This window comes from Carlito syrichta, unplaced genomic scaffold (genome assembly GCF_000164805.1).
Source record: "Carlito syrichta isolate Samal-C Ts95f unplaced genomic scaffold, Tarsius_syrichta-2.0.1 Scaffold312077, whole genome shotgun sequence".
Classification (NCBI taxonomy): Eukaryota; Metazoa; Chordata; class Mammalia; order Primates; family Tarsiidae; genus Carlito; species Carlito syrichta.
The window spans coordinates 277,657-304,146 of NW_007256173.1; the positions used below are offsets into that span (position 1 = coordinate 277,657).

The 26,490-nt window shown below is 33.7% G+C and overlaps 1 protein-coding gene across 5 annotated transcripts in view; it reads left to right on the plus strand.

Moving 5' to 3' along the window:
* Positions 1-11,550: 11,550 nt before the first annotated feature.
* Positions 11,551-26,490, plus strand: part of LOC103272022 (UDP-glucuronosyltransferase 2A1) — a 60,203-nt gene continuing 45,263 nt past the window's right edge. The window contains exons 1-2 of one of the 5 annotated variants that reach the window (XM_008069509.1): positions 11,594-12,308; positions 21,780-22,409. In XM_008069509.1, coding sequence (XP_008067700.1) covers positions 11,594-12,308; positions 21,780-22,409 — 1,345 coding nt within the window. Of the gene's footprint in view, positions 12,309-21,667; positions 22,410-26,490 lie in introns of those variants that run through there. The other 4 variants (XM_008069511.1, XM_021718325.1, XM_008069510.1 and 1 more) reach the window with 4 other exon arrangements.

The window sequence follows — 26,490 nt, forward strand, 5'->3', positions numbered from 1 at the left end:
AGTCTCTAGAAAAGAATATTGATTACTTGCCCCCACCCTTTTTAAAAATCTGAAAATAATGCCGTGAGGTCCTACCTACTAGACAGAAAAACTGTAAGAAAGCTGTTTTTTTTTTTTTTTCTGTAAATAAAGAAAAAACAAAGTCCTGGTTGAAAGCCTCAGGTGGATACCAGTATGGAAGTTCTTCAACAACAACAACAATAACAACAACAAACCCTAAAAATAGAGCTACCATATGATCCAGCAATCCCACTGCTGTGCATATATCTCAAATAAAGGAAACTGATATGTTGATATCTGCACCCCCATGTCAATTGCAGCACTATTCACAATAACCAACATATGGAATCAATCTAAGTGCCTATCAACAGATAAGTGGATGAAGAAAATGTGGTACATCTACACACTGGAATTTTATTCATCCATAAAACAATAAAATTCTGTCACTTGCAGCAACATGGATGAAACTAAAATGTTCTCCACTTATGTTAAGTGAAATAAACCAGACACAGAGAGACAAATATTGCATGTTTTTACTCATATGCGAGAACTTAAGAAAAATTCATGGAGATGTAGAGTAGACGGATGTTTACCAGAGACTAGGAAGGATGGGGGTATGGTGGGGGATGTAAAGATGGAATGGTTAATGGGTACAAAACTACAGTTAGATAGGATTAATAAGATCTAGTATTCAGTAGCAGAGTTGGGTGACTACAGTTACCAATAATTTATTGTATTTTTAAAATAACTAAAAGAGTAGAATTGAAATTTTCTTAACAAAAAATGATAAATGTTTGAGTTGACAATACCCTAGTTGCCCTGATTTGATCATTACACATTTCATGCTTGCATCAAAATATCATATGTATCCCATAAATATGTACAACTATTATGTATCTATAACAATTAAAAATAAAAGCAAAAATTATATGTCATATACGCTGAAAAAAAAAAAGAGGAACTCAATAGTTTGCAACTTCCAGCTTAACATTTCCTGGAAAGCCACTGGCTTCTTTAGTCCTATGAATATAGGAGAGAAAATAACCCAGAAAAGGTATCTTATTATTTTATAACTGTGATATGCAACCGTTCATAAACAAGGATAAGGAATGGAAAAGTTATGAAACCCCCAAATTTGGGGAAGCCTAGACTGGAGGATCGCTTGAGTCCAGAAGTTTGGGGAGAGCCAGAACCACATAGTGTGATGTCTCTACAAATAACAATTAAAAAAAAAATTAGCCAGGTGTGGTGGCACCTGTAGTACTGGCTACTAGAGAGACTAAAGCAAGATAGTTGTTTGAGCATTGCAAGGTTGCTATGATGGCACAACTGCACTCCAGCCTGGGCAAGAGAATGAGACCTTGTCGCAAAGGGGGGGGGGGGAGAGAGAGAGAGAGAGAGAGAAGATAAAAGGAACAAAAGGGAGATGGAGGTGGGGGGAAATGGAAGAGTGAAAGCTATAAATTCTTCCATTTAGCTGGAACTGCTGTGTCCCCTTACAACAGAAATCAAAAGCTAACAGCAACTTGGACTTTCTCTGCCAAGGAATTTTTTAAAGATAGTGGTTTCTAAGTCTCATTGTTTCACTTGAAGTTGCTTTCTGGATGCACAGCATCTCTAATTAATGACGATGGAGTAAATAAAAATCTGCTTAAGTTTCTGCCCATGATTTTGTCACTATTATTATGTCGTCAAAATGTAGTGGAATGTGAAATACGCAATTGGGGGGGAAATGGCAACTAACTCCAGCTTCCGACTGCCTGGAAATTCACAACTTCTCTGATCTTGGTTTCTTCACGTATAAAATAAGGTTAGGGTCACAGAACTTTTCTTAGAATCCAACAAGAAATTGTGTGTAAAAGTACTGTCAAAACTACAATAATGAAACGTATTGTTTGACCTCTGTGAACGTTAGACCGTAGATTAAAGCTAGGACTTTCTCGGTCAAGTTGTTTTATCTGGCTTTAGGATGTGCTGCTCTCATGTGGATGGTGACTGACAGTGCAGAACAGGTATGAGGAATACTAAATGTGAGAATTTTAGTACTTTTGTGGTTACAGTAAAAATAAAATTCATCTGGACTTATTTATACAAATATATAACATATAAGGTATATAATATGAAAGACATATTATAAAACAAATTGTACATGTGTGAGTATATGTACATAGATATATGCATACATACATACATAGCCATGCAAAACCAAATGAACAAACAGAACATGTAAAATTGGAAATATTGTAGTTATTCTTCAGTCACTAGTTTAGTAAGAGAGATTTTTCCAGGTTAGGGAGAGTTATATTTATGCATCAAAGTAACGATCTAAAAACATTCTAGGTTTAGCAGATTTAATTAGTAACATAGAGAATCCATTAATATGTTGTTTAAAGTTTAAGCAGTAAATTAATATAAATGATTAGTTGTTGGATACTAAAATTTCTAAAAATATTTCCATTACCAGCCAATTAATATTCAAGGTTGTCTGATGTTATTTTCAAGATCATTGAAGTAAAATGTAACTAGGTTTCAAAATAAAGCTGTAAAATAATTTTGTCTTATCTATAACATTTTACTCCCTCATTCTATAAGGATATAAAAACAACAGTAACAATAACAGCAAAAATAAGTTATAATCCTGAGATGATTACATTTTAATATGCCTTGTGGAAATCATAAGAACACTTTTCAGCCCTTAAAAATTTGTTAATTCAAAGTCATTCAATTAAGAGTCTAAATAGAATCAAATTGCAGAAAAGCTGGGTTACATGCTTTATAGAGAGATTTAGTATACATGTTCCATAATCTTCATAGTTTTATGAGAAAATATATTATTTTATGTGTAAGAAAACTAAAGCTCTTGTGTAAATATCTTGTTCAGAATAAATATGTCTGTTTAGTAAAGTTAAAATTTGAATATCAATCAACTGACTATAATAATACTGTTCTTTCCAGTACATTGTGTTACAGCCAGAATTAAAAGAAAGATTCTCTTATTTCTCTTCATATGGAACAGTTACATAAAAAAATGAACCCATGGAAAAGTGTGTGTGTATGTGTGTGCTGGTTATAGCTTTTTTTGAAAATATTTGTGGGGTATGAAATTAAATATAACCAGAAACTTGAGAAACTCAAGTTAATCAATCTAATTGGAAGAGTTCATGAAAAGTTGGCACAGCATGCTGTCACATGACAACAGACTAATAAAACTAATAAAAGTTTTTGCCTTCTCACTGGCCACGACTTGGCATGGCTCCTCCCTGTCCCCGATATCTCATCCCAGTTAAAATGGCTTTTATCCAAAAGAAGGCAATAACAAATGCTGGTAAGGTTGTGGAGAAAGAAAAATCCTATAAACTGTTAATAGGAATATAAATTAGTACAGTAAGGAAGTTCCTCAAAAAACGAATAATGGAACTACCATATGACTCAAAATGGTAGATCTACATACTCAAAATAAAGGAAATCAGAATATTGAAGGATATTTGCATTCCTTTTTTATGGTTTTATATTTTATTTGAAAGATGTAGGGTACAATTCAGGATTAGGTATACAAGTGGACATTGTACAGGGAAAGTTTGGGCCTCCTTTTGGTCCCCACTTTGCTTGGTTTGAGATCAGGTATGCTTACTGATGTTATCCCCCAGCAATATCCGGCTACTGCCAATCCCTTTCTTATAGTATTATGGTAAAATTTCAGGGTCCACTTATGAGTAAGAACATGTGGTACTCTGTTCTTTGTTTCTGTGAGTATTATAGATTCCAAATCCATCCAAGTTGCTGCAAAATACATATAATTCTCCTTGATGGCCATGTAATATTCCATTGTGTATATGTACCACATTTTTAAAATCCATTCCACTTTCAATGGACAGCACGGTTGGTTTCATGTTTTTGCTATTATGAATAGTGATGAAATAAACATTTGTGTAGGTATCTTTTTGGTAGAATGATTTGAGTTCCTCTGGGTATATTCCCAGTAGGGGGATTACTGGATCATATGAAAGGTCAATTTCTAGTTCTTTTAGAAATCACCATGCTGTTTTCTACAGAGGTTGAACTAGTTTGCATTCCCGCCAGAAGTGTAGAAATATTCCCTTTTCTCCACATCCTTGCCAGCATCTGTTATTGTTTGTTTTATTAACAATGACCATTCTTTCTGGGGTTAGGTGGTATCTCAACACAGTTTTGATTTGCATTTCTCTGAGGATTAGTGAGACTGAGCACATTTTCATATGTCTGTTGGCTGCCTGTATGTCTTCTTTTGAGAAGTGTCTATTCATGTCTATGACCACTTTTAAACAATTTTTAAAAGCTAATCTTGATTTAGTTTCGGTGGCTCCTCTTTAAAAATAGAAGTTGGCCAGTCAGTTTAAAAAATAATACTTGACACAATGAATAAAGGACAAAAAATGTATTCACACAGATATTTGCATTCTTATATTTTTTGTATTACTATTTACAATAGCCAAGATTTGAAATCGTCTTGTATCCATCAAAAAATGGATAAGGAAAATATGGTATGAATGTATACACAATGGAATATTATTCAGCCATAAAAATAAAATCCTGTCATTTACAACAACAATCAAAATCAAATCCTGTCCTTTGCAACAGTTCCATGGATGGAACTGGAGGACATTCTGCTAAGTGAAATAAACCAAATATAGAAAGTCAAATATGGCATGTTCTCACTCATATATGGAAGCTAAAAATTAAAACAATTGAACTCATGGACATAAATAAATGAAATATGGTTACCAGAGGCTGGGAAGGATAATGGAGTAGGGGGAAGACGTGGGTATGGTTAATACATGCAAAAAGATAGAATAAATAAGATGTGGTATTTAATTTAATTCCCATTAACAGTTAATTTAATTATATTTAATAAATATAGTTTGTTGTATATTTTTATTTTTATTTATTTGTTTATTTATTGAATTGGAGTCTCACTAAGTCACCCAGACTGGAGTGCAGTGGCCGCTCCCCGCCACCGCAGCCTCGACCTGCTGGGCTCCGGCGATCCTTCTGCCTCAGCCTTCCAAGTAGCTGGAACTACAGGTGTGCACTATCACGCCCAGCTAATTTTTCACTTATTGTAGAGATGAGGTCTCGCCAAGTTGCCCAGGCGGGTCTCGAACCCGCGGGCTCAGGCAATCCACTCACCTCAGCCTCTCAAAGGCGCGGGATTACAGGCTGAGCCACCGAGCCCGGCTTGTATATTTTTAAATAACATAGAAGGGGAATTGGGATGTTCCTAAGTATAAAGAAGTGATAATACTTGAAGTGATGAATGCTCCAACTGTCTGGTGTTATTATTACATTGTATGTCTGTATCAAACCACATGTGCCACATATATATATGCACCTTCTATGTACCCATAAAAATTAAAACAGACAATCAAATAGTATTTAATAGATTTTTAGTGAAAAATGTAGAGATAAAAGGAATTAATTATCACACATGTTGTCTTCCAAGTGTGAAGGCCAAAGATACATTACTGATGCATGTGGAGGCAGAAAGTTTTTACTTGAGGGCTCGGGTTGAAATATTTACTTGAAGACTTAGTCTCTTTAGCTGATAAGTAAATTATATTTGCAGTTCAAAAGTGGGGAAATCATTCTATAAAAGATGCATTAATTCTCTTCTATCTAGATTGAACCTGTACTTCATTAATTGATAAATATTTGTAATCAGGGTTTGCGATTTTAGCTGACTTGAACTTGAAGGGCTGTATTTTCTTCTTTTCCTCCTTTTCAAGGTCATCACACAAAGTGCATCTCTTAGGGACTATATATGCCCTATTTACAAGTTGTATTATAATAAATGTATTCCCATATTTTTCTATCAATTAAAACCTATGAATGATGACATTCTATACCAGTACTTAGTTATTACCAAATATGACATAGATGGGACATGAATCCAAAAGATATACTCAATTATTTTTCTTGAACTTCTGGTTCAAGCAATTCTATCTCAGACTCAAAGTGCTGGGATTACAGGTGCGAGCCACCGCACCTGACCCAAAATTACTTTTCTACTTCAAAATTATTGCAAAAAAAATAGCAATATTTTCCCCAAAAAGGTGCATAATGGTTTGCAGTTTTAGAAACGTATTTAGTGATCTAAATTGTTACCTTTATAATAAATGGCAATTATCAGTCAAACCATACACTTCCAGCATTATGAGCATCAGCAAAATAATAAAAAATAAGAGCCCCTTTAAAAATTTTCTTTTTATAATTAATAATAAAATAATTTTATGATGCATGAGTTTGAGGGGTATTAATTTCTCATACTTCTTAATCATAACTGTGAGATTACTAATTATTATTTTAGATACATTTGGGCATACTTGCTTGCTGGGGTGTGGGGGCAGAGACAATGATAACAAGGGCAAAATTCAATGCAAATAGTTGCCAGAGAGGCAATATGTGTACACCTTTAACAAAAGGTTGATCTGTCTCCATGCAATGCGTGGAGAATGCTAAGTGAAAACAAATCTATATAATCTTTTCTTTACTTAAGATCCCATTACACTTACTTAATGATCATATTACTCTCACTTAGCTAGGATTTAAAAAGGATTTAAGGATTTAAGTTCAATTTCTTCCTAATGTCAAATGAGTGCTATTAAAGTTCCTGCAGAAACCTTCAGGTAAGAAACTTGAAAACTTCATGATAAACAATATATAAAGCAATTAAGATCTTTACCATATGTATGAATTTGTATAATTTCATTTTGAGTAGGGATAAACTTTTGCTCCTGATAAAAGCCTGGAATTTCATCTGGTTCCTCAAAGCATCGTGTGTGTGTCTTGCAGTAGCATGGAAAAGGTTTTGTTTAAAGATTCTGGGATTGCAAGTTGCTTGCCTTTTCTGAATAAAGGATGTACCAAACCTAACCATCTTTAAGACCTTCATCCATAGAAACCACTATTCAGGAGGATGCAGTGGGCTGGAGGGCATGGGAGAGAATAGGAGCGGGAAGCCGGGGCCGACTTCTGGTCACTACCTCCTAATACCTTTCACTTCAAGTAGAAATGTACTCAAGTCCTATTTATAAACAGAAATTCTTCCTGCCTCTACAGGAAACCCTACAGAACATCACCTGGCATTGCCACTTACACTTAGGTTGGAGCCTCAGGTGACTGCGCCTGTGCTAGCAGTGCATGGTTTTTTTGGCTCCTGGTCAGGCACCTATGCTTTCTGTCATTGTTGCTTGAAGAAGACTGGAGTTGCTCTGAGAATTGTTTGGTTTTGGAGGATTACATTTGACTTCTATTTTTATTATTTTGGATCACCATTCTTCCTGTCCTTTCTTGCCTCCCTACCTCCCAAACATGTATAATAACTATACAGAGACTGCCACAAACTTGTTCATAGTTTTTGGATCAAAGAGCATGAGGAGATGGGAAATCATCAAAAAGCAAGACTCCTACTCTCCTTTGCTTTGTAAATTCAAGAGGCGGCGAGGGGAGTGGTAGTTAAAATGTTGACAAACTTTAAGCACCCTCAGAACTTTTGCCAATGAGCAGGAAAATAAAAAAATTAAATAATTAAACGATATATACTGTATATTTGAACTTATTTTCTATTTTCTTCTAAATTAAACACAAATCATTACAAGGTTGTTAACTTTTGGTTTGTGTCATTGTTTCACATTGAAAGTGTTTTTTTAGTTCTCTTTTAAAATAATTTGAGAGGTTTTTTCTTCCCAGATTTTATACTTCAAAATAATTTTGTGGTTATTGAGGGAACTGTATGATAGAGCAGTAAATTGTGAGTACTAAGTGTGCGCTCATTAACCTCTACAAAGGTTCACCTCATATTTCTAGTTCTCACTAGTGTAAAGTTAATTTGTTTCTTCATTAGATGGAACATAACAAATAAGAATATTTATATTGATATATGGTGAAAACAGGGATGATTTTCACAAGCGATTGTTATAATCTTTAAGTAACTTGTGTATAAAAGTATGTAAGATACATCCTTCAGCAGGCATTTTATATTCTTTATATTGTGTAAGGAGTTTTAAAGTATTTATCTATTTTTACATGTATATACTTTAAATATATAAAATAAATCTGTAAAAATCATATTTATTCATTAAAAATTTTTTTAAAAAGTTTCTCTGTAGAAAATAATCAACTTTGGTAAGGTAAATACCATGCTGGCTCTCTTTGTGCGCAATTAAGCAGAATTCATCTTTTATCATATTGCTATGATAAAAATATTTGAGTATGCTAGCTTCTTTTCAAATATGTTAGTTTTTTCTCTGAATTCACCAGATTTCACAAATATATCCATCATATTTTTAGCTATAATATCTTTAAAATTTTTCTGTCAAAGGTGAATTAGCTTTTCAGTGACTTTAAGATTCACATATTAAAATCACAAGTTCAGATCTTCATTTTTTTAAAACCTCTTTTTTTAACAGTCTCTTTAAATCTTTGCCAGTATAAATTCTTCATTTAGTTTTTTATTAAATTCAAAACACACAAAGCCATGAAAAATTTAACCTCAATAGTTTTAGAAATTTTTTTACAGTGGTCATATTTTTAGTTGTTTTTTTTCTTTTCTTTCTTTTTTTTTTTTTTTTTTTTTTGAGTCAGAGTCTCACTCTGTAGCCCAGACTGGAGTGTAGGGACATGATCATGACTACCACAGCCTCAACCTGATGGGCTTAAGAGATCATTCCACCTCAGTCTCCTGAGTAGTTGGAACAACAGATAGGCACCACCATCACTGGCTAATTTTTTGACTTATTGTAGAGACAGGTCTCACCAAGTTTCCCAGGCTGGTCTTGAACCCCTAGGCTCAGGCAATCCTCTTGCCTCCACCTCCCAAAGTGCTGAGAGGCACCACACTCAGCTATATTTTTGAGATTTTTTTTTTAAAATTAAAACTTATTTGTGGCATGATACTGGTCATCTTTGTGCACACTCATCACATATGCCCAGGAAATTCTGTGCTTCAGGATGAGCTATCAAATATCACATCTCTCACAAAGAGTTTTCCACCCTCCATCCTCCTTCCTCTCCTCCTAAAAGGCTGGAAGCAATCTCTACAAAACTCTGAAAACACCTTACTTGTGTCATTTCATCTGAAAGCACTTATCAGTTTCTCTAGGCAGAAGAAGGAGAAGGGATTACATGAGAAAGATAATATATTTTAAAAATTCTTTTACTCCAGGCAATATGCTTGTTGAATAATAAATATAATTCTATTTGTTTAAATATATATTTTTTCTTATCCATTGTATATATTATTACATAATTATTTATGGAGTTTATTATATAGTTGTTTATTTTATATATTAACAAATATTATTTTTATTGTATTACTCACAAAAGTCTCATAGGTTGTATTTAATTTCCACTTTGCCAATGAGAAAATTGAGTTTAATAAACATTAAGCAACATGATGTTAAGTTAGAATTCTTTGGTCTAATTGATTCTAAAAATCTAAATTATTTTTATAATCTTCTTCTAATTGTAATATGCTATTTTAAGTTTTGTAACAGTTATGTACATACTTTTCTTATTTTCCACTATGCTTTGCATAGTATATACCCAATAAACACATAAAAACTGAACAAAAGACTATAGTTTAATTGTCTAAAACTGTAATTGGTTCCTTTCTAGTAAATACAATTATAATAGTGAATGATGACCAGTTCTTCATTCTAATGGATCATGACAATGATTTGAATGTCTCCTGTCAAGTAACTATGGACCAGGCTGACACCAGCAAGCAGACATTTTGTACACACATAAAATCTGCAAAAAGCTTTGAAATGAAATTCATTCACAGGAATTGTATGCGCACTGTGCTTTTGAACAGTACTTTGTAAAAGTAACTTTTATTTCAAAAAAATGTTTTACAGCAGATCATCTTTGGTGATACATGAGCTCAGATTAGACAATTTGAAGATATTTCTAAAAATATAGAAAGTCTAATTTCAGGAGATTTATTGACACAAAAAATACTCTCTGCTTAGTCACAGACACATGCATACAAACGCACAATTTTCATAGAGATCATTTCGCCTGATTACTTAATACAATTTTATCCATGTGTGTTACAATTTTATGCTATGTTAGCATGTTTTGGGCAGTCTGTGGTTCCTATAGACCTCTTACAGCTCATGAAAGAACATGATATACTCTGATGGGGCTATCTATCCTATGGGTTAATACAGTAGGCTCTGGAAGCCAGAAGTCCTTAAGACTGCAACCACCAGTTTCTTTCTTATTTAGCTGTATAAACTTGGCAAGTTACTTTAAGTCTTCAGGTAGTGGTTCTTTGATGTGAGAATAATTATGGCACCTACCTAATTAGATCTTTTAAAAACGACAAATACCCCCTCCCCTCCTCTTTCTCTCTTTCTTTAATTTCCAAATAAACTGTATTTTCTAATCTTAAAAAAATTACAAGTACATGAAATTGACATATGTAAAACAATGTGCACAATTTCTTTCTTTCTTTCTCTCTCTCTCTCTCTCTCTCTCTTTCTTTCTTTCTTTTTTGGAATTTAACTTTTTATTTCCTAGTGTCTCATTTCAATAGATGCAGTTACCCACTCTCTACAGTTTAGAGAGATAAACTATATCTTGAAAATAGTATCTCCTCCCATGGACACACACACTTTAGGTTTACGAAAAAAAAAATATACTGCTTCTTTTAATTTTCCTTTAAGAAGAGCCCTGAAATGAAAAAAGAGCAAGTATAATTAGGAGTGAAAAAAATGACTCACATATACTCATTAACACTTTGCACAATTTCTGACATTTAGCAAGGACTCAATAAATGCTAGTAATGATTAAAGACTGAGTCTAGATATAAAGCAGTTGTTATTTGAAAGCAGGCTAGCTAGCTTTTGAATAACACTCCTGGTGGAAGTATGCTTTATTTATTTATTCTCTTTAAATAGTCCCTATTCACTAGAAACACTACCATAGCTCTTGCATATATTACTTGTACATATTTATTCATTTACTTGTAATATATTCTTAGTGATAAAATATTTTTCTAAAATATGATTAAAGTAATAATAAATATTGTACTTACTATATGTGTTTATACTTCAGATTTTAATAAGTATTCTTTGAAATAATTTTTTATCTATTCATAACTATTATAATTTTGTTTAATTGTTACTCAGTATGAATGTGTTAAATACTGAAGTTATCCTTACTTTTCTGAGTGTCGTCCTCTCTGAGGTTTTAGAACCTAGGCTTGAATGTAAAGTTAAGATATACAGTGGCTTCATGCAATTTAATGCTAAAAATTTAATAATTATCAGATAATAAAAAGGTTGAAAGATCAAGTTCAATAAAAGGATCAGAGAACAAGAAGTATAACCGAAGCTAAAGTAACAGGTTGAGCGGTAAGACATATTACCCCTAAAACTGTAATTACCATAAAATATAGAGCTACTTTGACTAATGTCATTTGGTAGAGAAAAAGCACTTAAGGAAATCAGTGGTTTGCATTAAAACTAAGAAATATTTTTGGCTTTCCTTTTGTGCTTAAAGGCAGAGAAATCCGCTTCTTCTCATCAGATCTTCTGTCTCAAGCCACATGATGTTGAACAACATTCTGCTGTTGTCCCTACAGATAAGTCTCTTAGGAACTGTTTTTGGTGAGAATGTTCTGATTTGGCCAATGGAAGGTAGTCACTGGCTAAATGTTAAGATAATTATAGATGAGCTGATTAAAAAAGAGCATAATGTGACTGTCCTTGTTGCCTCTGGCGCATTATTCATCACACCAACCGCTAATCCATCTCTGATAGTTGAAGTATATACAGTCCCCTTTGGCAAAGAAAGAGTTGAAGGAGTAATCAAAGACTTTGTTTTGACATGGTTGGAAAATAGACCATCTCCTTCAACCATTTGGAGGTTCTATCATGAGATAGCCAAAGTCACCAAGGAATTCCACAAGGTATCCATGGAGATCTGTGATGGTGTTCTTAAAAACCAAAAGCTGATGGAAAAGCTGAAGAAAAGCAACTTTTCGCTCTTGTTATCAGATCCAGTATTTCCTTGTGGTGATATAATAGCTTTAAAACTGGGAATTCCATTTATGTACACTTTGAGGTTTTCTCCAGCCTCAACAGTGGAAAAGCACTGTGGGAAGGTCCCATACCCTCCTTCCTATGTCCCTGCTGTTTTATCAGAACTCACCGACCAGATGTCTTTTGCTGACAGAATAAGAAATTTTATCTCCTACCGCCTACAAGACTACATGTTTGAAACTCTTTGGAACTCATGGGATTCCTACTATAGTAAAGCTTTAGGTATGTAACAATTTTTGCTGTTTTATTTGAATGTGAACAAACAGAACTTTGAATTACCTCTTCTTTAATTGCCTGTGTCTACTATTTGTAAACTCTGTATAGTAGGAATGTATAGTACTCTGTACTACATATTACTATCACTTGATAGCAAAAAGGAAGATAAAAGACATTGCCTACGGTGTGCTGTTTTCTCATTTTAGGGACTTGAAGATACTAAGTTCTTTTTTGGATAAAATATAGTGACAAATATCTTAGTTTAAAAATAGGTCTGGATTTCATGTAGATATTACATTGAAAATAGAAATTGCTTAGAAAATACAGTGGTGTATGAAGAAATCTGAATAAGATTAAAGTTTCTACAAACCTATCGTTATATAGGCATTTGTGTGCGTATGTTTAAGAACATACATATGTGAGAATAATCTCAAATCATAGCCTAATAAATAAAGGCTTATCACCTAATAAATATAGTCTTTGTCACTTTAATTTTAAAGTGTGAATTTAAGAAAAAACATTCATCAGAATAATTTATCTGTGTTAAGTTTATTTGATTTGCTTAAATGTGATATAGTGCTTACATGATGGATGGAAATAGAATCAATGTTTATTAGCATCAAAAGTCTGATTGTTTTAGATACATTTGGACATACGTGGTTGCTGGGGTGTTGCTTGATACTGATTATATTGATATGTTTATACACTTGTTAGTCTAAACATCAAACAGGCCTTGTCCATTTTTTAACATTTTTGAATTTTATTGTTTATTCTTCATCAATTTTAGATGTTCTACTTTTTAGTAGGCACTCTCTTAGAAGGGAGGTTACCATAATAACTAAAACAAAGTCCCTGGGTTCAAAAATTTCACAGATGAGCAGAGAAATCAGACATGAAAAGGGATATTTACAATGTGAATTATGTGGATAATTAAAATATGTACAAAAATACAAAGACAGTGTAGAGGAGCTAGGCATGATGTGACAGGGAGAGAGTGGTAATCTGAAGTACCTCATAGATAAGGTGATGCATAAGGACAATTTTAAACACTGATTATGAGTTTTACTGCAAAGTAAATATGGGGGAAGGAGATAGTGTACCCCACGGCTGAACACTTGAAATAGCACAGATGTGCTGGGTATTACTGATAATTTATTATTTATGAAGGTCAATGTGTAAGGTCAAGAAGCATGGGAAAAAAATTCTGGTGATGTCAGGATTGTTAAAAATAAATAATTATTTCAGTGAATATTTTCAAAGTCTCTTGGATGTCACACTAGGAAATTCAGTTTTATTAAATAAGCAACTGGGAATTGTTTAAAGAGTTGTGTATGTATAACCAGAGTGGCATTTTATATAAAACATCTAGACATAAATATTATATATTCAATACCATGGAGAGAGGCTAAGGTATTAGCCCAGGAAAGATGCTGTAAGGGCGTGTCCTGAAGCAGTGGCTGTTAAAGGAAAATAATACAGGATGAGACTAGGTAGTCACACAAATGGGAAAGCAGGCTTTTGATATAAAATTTCCACATACCAATGTGTGACCATAGAAAAGTAATTCAGTTTCCTTTCACCTACACTTTATTGTCTCATCTCTTTAGGGCCTTTGAAAGGACTAACTCTGTGCATGAAAAGATTTTAGAACAGTGTCCGGGAGATAATTAACCATTCAATTAGTGTTAACTTTTTATCAGATGAGATTAATGGGAGCTGATGGTTGATTAATGAGGACTGTTAAGAGGGATGAGGAATAGACTAAAATGGCTTTGAAGTCTGAGATTTCTAGCTTCAGTAAGCAATAAATGCAAAGTCAACCAAGATAATAAACATGGGAGAGGAAAAATCTGGGAGTGGAAATAATGCCTTCAATTTTAGATGTGTTGTATACGTGGTACTTTTGGGATGATCTAGTGAAATCTAGTAAAGCAACTGTATATACAGGATGAGGTCTCAGAGGAAATACCATAAATCAGAGACTTAAGGTCATTTACATGAGGATGATACATATATAATTTCATCTCTTTGATGGTAACTTCATTTCCATGACTGCTGCATTTTTATTACATGCAAGTAGCTTGCTATTTTTCTACTTTCATGCATATATTATTGGAATTGTCAACAATCAAAAGATTTAAACTAAAGCAATGTACTTACATGTGGCAAAGATGACTATCTTCCCAGGCAGCTAAAATTATTTCATAATACATAATTACAGCTGATACTTTGTGCATAGTCATAAATATTATATATTCAATATTTTATTTTGCTTTTATGCTAAATCTTACAAATACAGACCCAGATCCAATGATAATCAGATGGAGATCGACTTTTTCTCACTTTTGATAAGTTGTACTTCCCTGATGGTTATATTTTTTTATTGATGTATGACAGTTTTACATATTATGAGAATAAATGTGATATTTTGATAATTCATATAATGTATAAAGATCAAATGAGAGTAGTTGAAATCTATCACCTTAAGTAGTTATTTTGTCTGATGCTAGGAGCATTCATATTATTCTCTTTCAGTTACTTTGAAATGTGCAATAGGTTATTGTTGACTATAGTCACCCTACTAGTCTATCAAACAGGAGGTCTTATTTCTTCTAACTGTACATTTGTACCCATTAATCACCTTTCGTCATACTCCCCACTCTTCTCAGTTGCTATTAAGTTTTGAGGTTTTAACTTCTCAACATTATCATCAACAAATTAATTTTTGTACCTTCACTTATTTTAACAAAATAATAAAGCCAAGATTCAAAGACTATTTAAAGACTTGAACATTGCTATACACATACTGCATAGATTGTAATGTTACTTGTTAAGTTGAACTTGTAAAGTTTAGACATGCTTACTAACTAATGAATTAAAATCCTAAATTTTATTAAAAATAATTTAAAGATGACAAAGTGCAATGTGCAAAAGAGTGAGTTATATGAAAGCTGGCAAGAATAAATTTCCTGTGTAGGGATAGCTATTAACATACTGGTTTCTTTTCCACAAACTCTGTTTAAAATAATTGCAAAGGTGATTTGTGTCAATCAAAATATTCACAAGTTAGTGTGTGGACTAAGGTGTGAGGTACTAAACGTAGATGGGTATGACCTAAAGTTGATGAGCCAATTATAGCTAACCCTGATAGCAAAAGTCATAATCTCCTCTGGAAGTGTTAACTAGTTGACCCCAAATTCAGAAAAAGATGTTTATCTTTTGGAATATGAAAGAATGTCTAGTTCTGTCATTCGGAGAAAACAAGCACAGCTACAAGTATAGATAACCAGTGGATGTCCTATGAAGATAGATGAGGATGGGTAACATCATAGGGCTAAAAGTAGATCTTAATAAAAATGAAGGGAATGGACAGAAAACCCAGAAAATTTGTGAAGCAATGAAGCTGTCAAGATTGCAAAAACTTCTTCATGCTTTCATGCATGTGGCAAATTAACAATGACATCTGAATATGTGCAGCATCTCAGTTTATATAAGAACCAAACTTCCACGGGCAGTTCTTTGGTCACGATATATGTTAATGTTTTTATCCTATCACTTCTGTTTCTATCAACTACTCATTGTCAGTTTTGAAATTCAATTCTCATGATTATGATGCTCCTTATTTGTATTTGTGAGGTTATCTGCAAGTTTATCTTCCCCAGCCTGGCAGTGTCAGAATCACATGTTCCATTGTATTTTGCTGTCAGTTAATGCTTTTATTAAAGGCACATTGTTCTCCCAGTGTTAAGACGAGACTAATCTTTCTTAACAATTTGTTTATGGGCATGTGGTGAAGATTTCTAAAATATTCTCACCCTCTGATCTCAGTATATCATGTTTCTAATCAAATTATACTCTTCTGACTTAGAATAACTATTTAAGTTTGTTTTTACTAAAACACAATATTTTATCAGTGTCAGGGACATCAACACGAACAGGGATATTCAAAAGACAAGGTAAGAAATAAAAGTATGACATGATAGAATATCTCAATTTTATGTAGATGTAGAATAATACATGTAAATGATAAATGGAACTGACTTTTTAAAATTTGTTATTTAAATTGATCTACTTTGGTGTAAAATAATCAAAGTCGTTGCAAGAAATCCATATCCATTCACACCTCAAATTGTCACACTGAGTAAATAAGTAGAACAACTCCCTAAGATTACTTTCCTACAATGCAATGCAATTAAACACTCAGGATGAATTTTTAATCTCTGTTAATTGCTAGGAATTGGATATTACAATCTCTGAATCACCTGTCTTTCAGGTCATGGGTATTTAGCTCAAACTCATAGATAATCATAACAGTAATATGTATTAATCTTTTTCTATGCACTGAACGCTGTCATATGTGTTGTATATAAATATCTCTTAATCTTTGCAAAGAACTTGATGCATTTTAATGCAAGGAAATAAACTATAGTCACAGATGAAAATAGAGACTTGGAAACCTCAAGCATGTTAAATTTATATAGCTACTAGTTTGAGAAAGGTAGCATTCAAACTAAAGTCTTTCTCACACCAAAGCTTCATATTTCCTAGTTCTAATACATTTTTTGTCTTCTTTTTAAATTTCAGATGGAAATCTATTAATTATTCAGAATATTTTAGGTTAAAAACTTTTTGAATGCTTTTCTTTTTTCAATGTATTTAGCTTTTGAAACCTATTTCTTGCCTATTTTTGATTTGCTGAATAGAATTTAATTAGGCCATGTTAATTACTTAGGTGACTTATTATTCCTTAAGGTATAGGTCTCCATGTCACTCTGTTGTCTGGGATGGATTGTCTGCAATGTCTTTCTGTCTCTAAGAGAGCTTTATAAGTAACTTTCAACTGAAATTAAGAAAAGGTATATGCAGAATTCAAATATGTTTGCTTGAAATTGAATCAGGTAAATATTTTTCATTATAATTTAAAAACCACAAAATTTTGGGCTTATTTTAGGAGACACCAAAGTAACATTTATATGACAGCAAAAAATAGTTATAGTCCATAAACTTCATATTGTTAACAGCAGGGTTTTAGTCTTTCCTATAAAACAAGCATATTTTTGGGAATAACATTTATATTTTACATTCATATATAATATATAAAAATCTATAATACTATTATATATGAATAGCTAGGTGAATAATCTTTAAGAAGTAATGCCATCTATAATAACAGTAGACTTTGTCGAAAATATATTAAATTAAATAGTAAAACCATTAGATGTTCAAAAATAATTATTATAACATCCAGTCTTTGCATGAACTAGCTGCTCACTGAGCATGAGAAATTCATGTGAAATAAAGTGCTAGAAATGAAACACGCTTAAGTGTATATAGATACGTAGTGTATGTTATCAGTAGTAATTATAAAGGAGAAAAAAAATGTTTGGATCCTTTTCCTAAAGTTAATACATTTCTACTTTAAGCTTCCTTTTCTTTATTTTTTCTCTTTTAAATTAATCTTTTCTTTGATTTCCTCCTTCCTTCCTTTCTGTCTTCCTCTTTTTTAAACATTTAAGTTAATCTTGATTGGTTAGATCTTTCAAAAACCCTCTGGTAGCATTGCCTTTTCTACAGTGACCCATAAACTGCAATGACCCATAAACTTACAAACATTGAAATTGTAATTGGCTAAGAGACATTAAAAATTCCTAGAAATAACAATCACTGTCTTTTTTGCTTCCACTTGTGAAAAGCTATTAGAATGAAAGAAAATGGAGGTTACTGTTTTTATGCGTATAATCTTGGGTTTTATATGGGTATCTGAAAGGGAACCCTAAAAAACCAGAATTATTTTTCGGAGTGCAGGCTTTTTGCAGTACAGGCTTCTCCTGCTAGGTAAGTGTCCTAGGTACCCATTGACATTAGTGTTATCAGCTAGCATTGTTGTGAGAAGCTGTGTTTGACTTCAGGGATTTTTTTTTTTTTTTTTGAGATTCTTTCAACATGTTTGCCTATTTCACGATGGGTAATTTATGAGTGCACCTGCCCCACGGTGCTGAGTGTTTGGCAGTTTTTGACCAAACATGGCATGAGTCCCATGCCCCACCCTCATTATTCACTCCATCAAGCCCTGAGCAACATTTTTTTGTTTCCCAGGAAGAAAAAGTTCTCAAAGAGAAATGTTTTGCCAGTGTGGAAGAGGTTAAACAAAAAATGGCAGAACCACTAAAAGGCAAAAAAATTGACCAGTTCAAAAAATGTTTTTGAGCGGTGGGAAAAGCTGCTCAGTGCCTCAAATGGAGAGTACTTTGAAGGTGACTGAAGTTTAAGCATGGAAGAATAAATACACAATTTTTAATAAATAAATTTGTTTCTTTTGGGTTCTTCTTCATATTTCTTAAAGTAAATCATTTGTGAACTTTGATACCTTATACATTGTTAATAACAAATCATTTGTGATGTGCCTCTAGGACTTAGTATGACTAACTTGCTGAGAAATTCCCAGTGTTTGGGAAATTCTGTACCAAAGTCTAGGTGTCCCAGTCTGCCACTGTAAGGAAGGGAGGAGAGAAAGATGGTTAAATCAACGAGATCTTATCATTTTAAAAGTAAGATCCTCTCCCCACACAATCAGATACAGCTGTCATTTATTGAGCATAGATAGGCTTCTAAATAATTTACATGCATTATGTGCATTATTTAACTCAGTTCTTACAACTGTAGGAAATAGGTGACATTTTTCTTACCATTTCGTAAATGAGAATGCTGAGTAACTTGCCTGAGGTTACAGTTTAGAAAGTGGTGAATCATTTTATATCAGACCTTGGGTTAAAAAGAAAGCGCTAGAAGATATTTAGTTTCTATATAACAAACCAAAAAAAAAAAAAAGGAAAGAAAATACAGCTAAATTTAAGCTTTCAAAGAATTAAGTAAATGCCAGTCCAGAAACTCAAATAAGACTGGGTGTGGTGGCTCACACCTATAACCTCAACACTTTGGGAGGTCAAGGCAGGAGACTCTCTTAAGCTCAGGTGTTTGAGACCAGTCTGGGCAACATGGGAAGACCCAATCTCTACAAAAAGTCAAAAAATATTTGGGTGTGTTGGTATGTGCCTATAATTTCAGCTACTCAGGAGGCTGAGGCTGAAGGACTGCCTGAGCCCAGAAGGTTGAGGCTGCAGTGAGCTGTGATTATGTGACTATACTCCAGCCCAGGTGACAGAGTGACACCCCAACTAGAAAGAAAGAAAGAAAAAGAAAGAAAGAAAAAAGAAAGAAAGAAAGAAAGAAAGAAAGAAAAAGAAAGAAAGAAAAAGAAAGAAAAACAAGTTCAAATAAAACTGAACACTAACGTGTGGCTAAAATTTTTAGGTTACTAAAGAGTCAATCACTCATGCTCCTGAGATAGTATGGAGACTAGTTTCCAGGCTTTTGTGAATTTGTAGAGACAAGAAGCAGCAGAGCTAAATCCTACTCAGGAAGAGGAGAACTTCAGGCAAGGGCAAGTCTCAGGGGAAAGCTGATAAGGAAGAACATCTATACAAAAATGTTGTTTTAAGGACTATCAACTCAAACTTATAGCAATACATACATTTAATGGTTCTTCACTAAATTATTCTGCCTATATTACTTAAGAGTGGTAAACTGACTCTTTTAAATCTATTTTATCCTCGAATTCCAGGTAATTTAGGGGTACCTACATGTATTTGAGACTTGAGGATATATGAATATTTTGATAATCTTTTAAGTGCTATCATTGCTATTATTCATCAGCAATCCCTAATTATTATACTTTACTTATGTGTAACTCAATAATTGAATAAATCTAATATAGATAGACTTTGGCTCATGTCTTATATAATATTGTGCTTTATTTTATTTTATTGGAAGATCATGACAGCAAAAGATTTCTTTATGAAGATATTATTTAAATTTTTAAAACTTGGTTTACTTAATGGACATCAAAATTAGGGCATTCATATTTTTCTCTGGCTGTTTTGTGTCAAAATCTAGTCAATCTTAAAGTACTTCCACTATATCCAAATTGGGGCTTATTCTTGAAAGGAAACAAATATAATAATCCTAAAAGCATCACTTCTCTCTTCCCTTTCTCCTTCTCGTTCTCTGTCTTTATTGTTCTTTTGTTACTCAAGGACCTGTAATCACACAATTCAAGGATAACTGAGTACAAAGAGAAAACTTATTTAATTTCTATTCTTAATTTTTTATTTATATTTTATTCTCAATAGAATCTATATAAAACAGTAACCTATAACTGAATGTATGCATCACATTACATATTATTTTATTGATAAAAAGCCTACCTAAATATGCTTTAAAGTTTTTTTTTTTCATCTTAAAAGATTCACAATAAGATGGTTTCCATAGTGAATATCACCATGGCTAATAAGTTCTCTTTTAATGACAGCCTATAATAATTATAAAATAGCATTGCTAAATAATTGCTATTGTTATGTTTGGTATTCACCAAGAATTGCAACTGATATCACTATGTCTATGTCTAGCTAGTCATTTTGAAGCTGACTCACTGATTTACTGATCAATCTATAGGTATACTTATTTAACTGTTACAATTGTTATACCCTTGCTCTGAACCAAGCAGTTTGCAAAGTGGCTTTACAGCTATTATTGTTAGCCTATGAAGTAATATAACAAATTAATGTCATTATCTCTTATGTACCTTTGAGAAACTGAGGATGAGAGGATCTAGGTAATTCTCCAAGGTCACACATCTTATAATGAGACAGTTTTTGAATCTGGGGCTATTGAATTTCAGTGTCCACCTAACAACCTACTATATAGTTCTGAATAAAAAGGCCAATATTTCCTCAGGTTGCCAGACTCTATCTTCTTGATTTGTGTATGAAGGCGTCATGTGGAAGAAATTAAACAATTTCTTGTAACAAGAGGGTAGAAGACAATGACCAATTTGTTTTATCAGAGCAAAAAAATCCTTTATCAAATATAGCATTTACTCTATAACCCAATTATAAAACAACTTGAAATATTTGAGCACACTCCTTCTGAGTGAAGGTTGTTTGTAAATTTTTCTTCCTAAATATCAGCCATGAGAAAGTGATAATTCTGATTTTATTACTGTTTCATATGCTTTTGCATGCTATACCAAAGACATATTTTATAATAAATAGTTATTATCACAGAATATACAAATACTAGGCTATAAACCTCCCTGCTTCTTTAAAAACAAAAATAGGAGCAGATTTTGTCATTGGAAGAATCATATTAATGCATATAATAATTTGAATTATATTGTTTTCCTTTTAATCTGTAGATTGATGACCTATAACTGAATGTGACCATCACATTCAATATTATTTTATTTGGAAAAAAACGACCTAACTATGCTTTGAAGTCATTTTTTATCTTAAAGGATGTATAGTAGAATGGTTTCCATAGCGAATACCACCATGCCTAAGAAGTTTCTCCAGATGCTGGTTTTTAATTTGACTCTGACTGAAATTGTTCTAAGTGGAAATGTGCTGATTTGGCCTACAGATGGTAGCCATTGGTTAAATATTAAGATGATTCTAGAAGAGTTGGCTCAAAGAAATCACAATGTGACTGTACTGGCTTCATCGGCAACTCTATTCATCAATTCCAATCCCGATTCTCCTGTGAATTTTGAAGTGATACCTGTTTCCTACAAGAAGAGCAATATAGATTCCTTAATTGAACATATGATAATGCTTTGGATTGACCACAGACCAACTCCTCTCACACTATGGGCTTTCTACAAAGAACTAGAAAAACTCTTAGACACTTTCTTTAAAATTAATATACAAATCTGTGATGGTGTGTTAAACAACCCCATGTTAATGGCAAGACTTCAAAAAGGTGGTTTTGATGTGTTGGTAGCAGACCCAGTAACAATCTGTGGTGACCTAGTTGCTCTTAAATTAGGAATTCCATTTATGTATACTTTGAGGTTCTCTCCAGCCTCAGCAGTGGCGAGACACTGTGGGAAGATCCCAACACCAGTCTCCTACGTACCTGCAGCCTTGTCAGAGCTCACTGACCAGATGACCTTTGGGGAAAGGGTTAAAAATATCATATCTTATCCTCTGCAAGACTATATATTTCAATCCTACTGGGGAGAATGGAATTCATACTACAGCAAAATTTTAGGTAAGTCTTTACAATTTTCTAGTATGACTTCAGATACTCTTAAAATTCCTTTTGGTCCTACAGGAAAAGTTTTCCAATCCACTACATATGCCACGTTAAGTAAATGGACAACTTATATTTTTGTGCAATTCTGTGATCATCCTCTGGATAAATCCTAAAACAATGAAATTGTGGTATGAACGTGTATGCTATTGTCTCTTAATGCAAATAATCTCGTGACTAGGCAATAGCCTTTCAATATGTAAATCAATCTTCAAATAAAAATGAAAATACTTTTATCAGGATAAATTATGACACCACCAAAAAATACCCTGGCGAATATTTTGAGGATATTTTGAGGATATACTTTTTTACTGTCCCTTTTTGTTTTGCATGTCTTTCTTTGTCTGAAGAAAGCTTTAAAAATCATAGAATTGGGCATCAGAAAACCTGAGTTCATACCTCTAACCTACCTCTCCACATCTCTCTATTCGTAGCCTTCTCTGCGTGCCTGAGCCAGCACTGTCTCTCAATTTAATTTATTTGCATCCTTTGGAAAGCCTCGCAATTCCTTGCCTCAAAGATTTCTTATGAGGTTCAAATAAAATAACTTTAATTGTCAAGGCCAGTTCTGATTGGTTGTTTATATCACTTCTGTTTCTGACTCTCATGAACTTTCCTTCACATGTATATAGGCAAGACTTAAATGGTGGTACTTCAGAGGACCAAGGTAAGATTTGAAGACTGGGGCTATATACAAACCAAGGCAGTATCTGAGGGTGGAGACTTCAGTGAGATCAACGCAGGGTCTTGAGGGTTGGGAGGGTCTTGAGAGTCCAAGGCATGATCATAGAATTGCGACTTCAAAGATACCAAGGTAGGATCTGAGGCTTGGAACTTCAGAGAGTCCAATGCAGGATCTGAGGGTGGGTACTTCAGAGATACAAAGGCAGGACTCAAGGGTTGGGAATTTGTAGAAACCAAGGCAGAATTCAAGGGTAGGCAGTTCAGAGAGACCTAGGCAATATATATATTTAAGTTTCTTTTTCTCTTGAGTGGATTTTTCCCTCCAGATCTGTCAGTAGTACTCAGGGGCAGTAATTAATAGCAGTAATTAACAGTTGATGCTACCCCTGATACTTTCTTACAGAGGTAATGTGGAAAATATTGTTCTTTTACCTACTTTTTGTCTTGCCTTCCTCTATCCCTTTCTGTCTTTCTCCCTTTTTTTTCTTTCCTTTCTTCTTTTTATTCTTGATATATTTGTGTAAAAAATTATTTTACACCAACCCAGTGCCTACCACTTTTCCAGGTAGTAGGACTACAACAATAAGCAACATCAATCAAAATCTCTACTCTACCCCATGGAGCTTTATTCCAATAGAGATAGACAATCAAACAAAATAAATAAATTGAATATATAGGATGTTAGACTGTGATATATGCTATATTGTAAAGTAAGAAGACTAGATATTTCTGAGGGTGGGCTCGCACATTTAAATAGAGCAGCCAGAGAAGGTCTCAAATGAAAGGATAACATTTGGTCAAAGACCTGAGGGAAGTGAGGATGAGATCAGATAGGATTCCTGGAGGAAAAGTATGTCAAGCATAGGTAAGAACAGGTGCAAAGACCTCTGGCAAGACACATATGCAGGATAATCTTACTCTAACATTATATTAATTTTACCTTTTACAAGTAAAATTTGTATAAATTTTTTCTTGATACTGGAATATTCTTCAAACAATTTTTCACTGCTTAAACTTCTAAAGTTCATAGAACTGATCTAGAAGAAAAATATTGAACATATCATACATCTAAATACAACATATGCAAGGTAATTAAATTTGTATTTGTCTCTAAAAATATAATTATAATTTTATAACAAAATTCTGTTTTTTATTCAATATGATGCAATTTTAGTTATAATTTTCTTTTTCTGTTTTTTCAAATTTCACACGCCTCAAAAATACATTTTTCCTTTCAATTCACATAATCACGTGAATATTTTTCAACACACTTAGCATGTATTTTATAATTACCACTGCTCATATAGGTATTGGTTACTAACTATTGCTGGCTAATAGTTAAATGGGTTAACAGTCTAGATGCCTTAAATAAAGGAATCACAAAAGTAAGATGATGAAGGGTCTTGAAAAACGCATGGAAGCTGGGCTTGGTGGCTCAGCCTGTTATCCCAGCGCTTTGGGAGGCAGAAGCTAGTGGATAGCCTGAGCCGACGGGTTCGAGACCCGCCTGGGCAACTTGGCGAGACCTCATCTCTACAATAAATCAAAAAATCAGCCAGACATGGTAGCGCGCGCCTGTAGTTCCAGCTACTTGGAAGGTGGAGGCGGAAGGATCACCGGAGCCCAGCAGGTCGAGGCTGCGGTGGCCGGGAGTGAGACGCCAACTAAAAAAAACCAAAACAAGAACAAAAACAAAAACAAACAAACAAACAAACAAACAAAAAAAAACGCACGAAGTATTGGAGTCGGGTTCTACTTGCTGACTGTGTAATCGCAGACAACTAACTGCAACTTCTTGGAACCACAGTAGATCACTGTGAATCTTCTTTAAAATGGAGTTAATAATCTCACTGTACTCTTCAGGAGAGTCATATGGCATCACATGTGTGGATATACCATGCCAATTACAAATAATTATATTAAATAGTATTTACATCAAACTTCTCAAGAACTCTGCAATGATAAAGTCCTAATTACATTACCTTGGGGTCTTGCAAATAGAAAGTAGCCAATATAGCCAGAAAAAAAAAAAAAAAAAAAAAAAAAAAAAAAAGCCGGGCTCGGTGGCTCAGTCTGTAATCCCGGGCCTTTGGGAGGCTGAGGTGAGTGGATTGCCTGAGCCCGTGGGTTCGAGACCCACCTGGGCAACTTGGTGAGACCTCATCTCTACAGTAAATCAAAAATTAGCCGGGCATGATACCGCGTGCCTGTAGTTCCAGCTACTTGGAAGGCTGAGGCGGAAGGATCGCCGGAGCCCAGCAGGTTGAAGCTGCGGTGGCCGGAGCGGCCATTGCACTCCAGTCTGGGCGACAGAGTGAGACTCCAACTCAAAAAAAAAAAAAAGGTTTCTGCTACGTACTAAACCTTCCATCTCAAAGGAAACCGTGACAAATTAGATGATGTGTGGAAAAGTTTTCGTAAAACAGAGAGTTCTCAGTTTCTCATCTTTACAGGATGATAATCTAGCTTCACAAATCCCACCACTTAAGAAATTATGTATTTTATTTAGTTAAATCCTTTATGCATCTCATGTTACTGACCATATTTGAACAATAAACAACTACCTTGAATATTTTATTTCACATTGAGGTAAACTGTGAAACATTGGTAAAACCTATTTGTCTTTGGTTGGCAATTACATTCTTAAAGTATTAGCAACCGCTGGAAACTGGAAACTGATACTGAAAGATGGAAAATACGTGGTATTTCATACTATTATGTTTAAACACAAGGGAGTTAATAATGTGTCAAATTTCTGTGGGTTTCTGTTACGATAATTGTTCTTCAGTTCTGTGTGGAAAAAAAAAAACAACTTGAGAAATGACATATTGAATTGCAGTAAACAAAAAGCCCAAATGTTTTGAAGGACATAGAAGTAAGTAGCAAGGACATATTTAACTGCATTGGTTAAAAATCGGTTTATTCTATCAGTGAAGAAATCTTAAATTTAAGAGATAGAGTTGGATAAAAATAATTAACATTAAAATACTTCTAGTAGGTAATGGAACAAGGACATCAGAAAACGTGAAAATCATTGCGACTCATATTTAGAAGTGAATTTGTTAATAAACTTTGCCCAGGCCAAGTGTTCTGCATAGCACCTTTAAATTACACTGAACCTGATCTCTCAGTTTCCAAGAGATGCTTCTGTATAGCATGTAGATAATTATAACGAGGACTGGGCACAGACTAGCTTTTGCTGCAGCTTAAGAAAAGCTAAGGCCTTTAACACTGCAGTAACAATAGACAGGTAAGGCCACTGGAAACTGGGTGCTTAAAATGGATGTTTTCATTTTGCCTGTGTTTTGGGGGTTCCTATTCTGCCTCAATCCATCCCAGTACATGGCAGATCAGG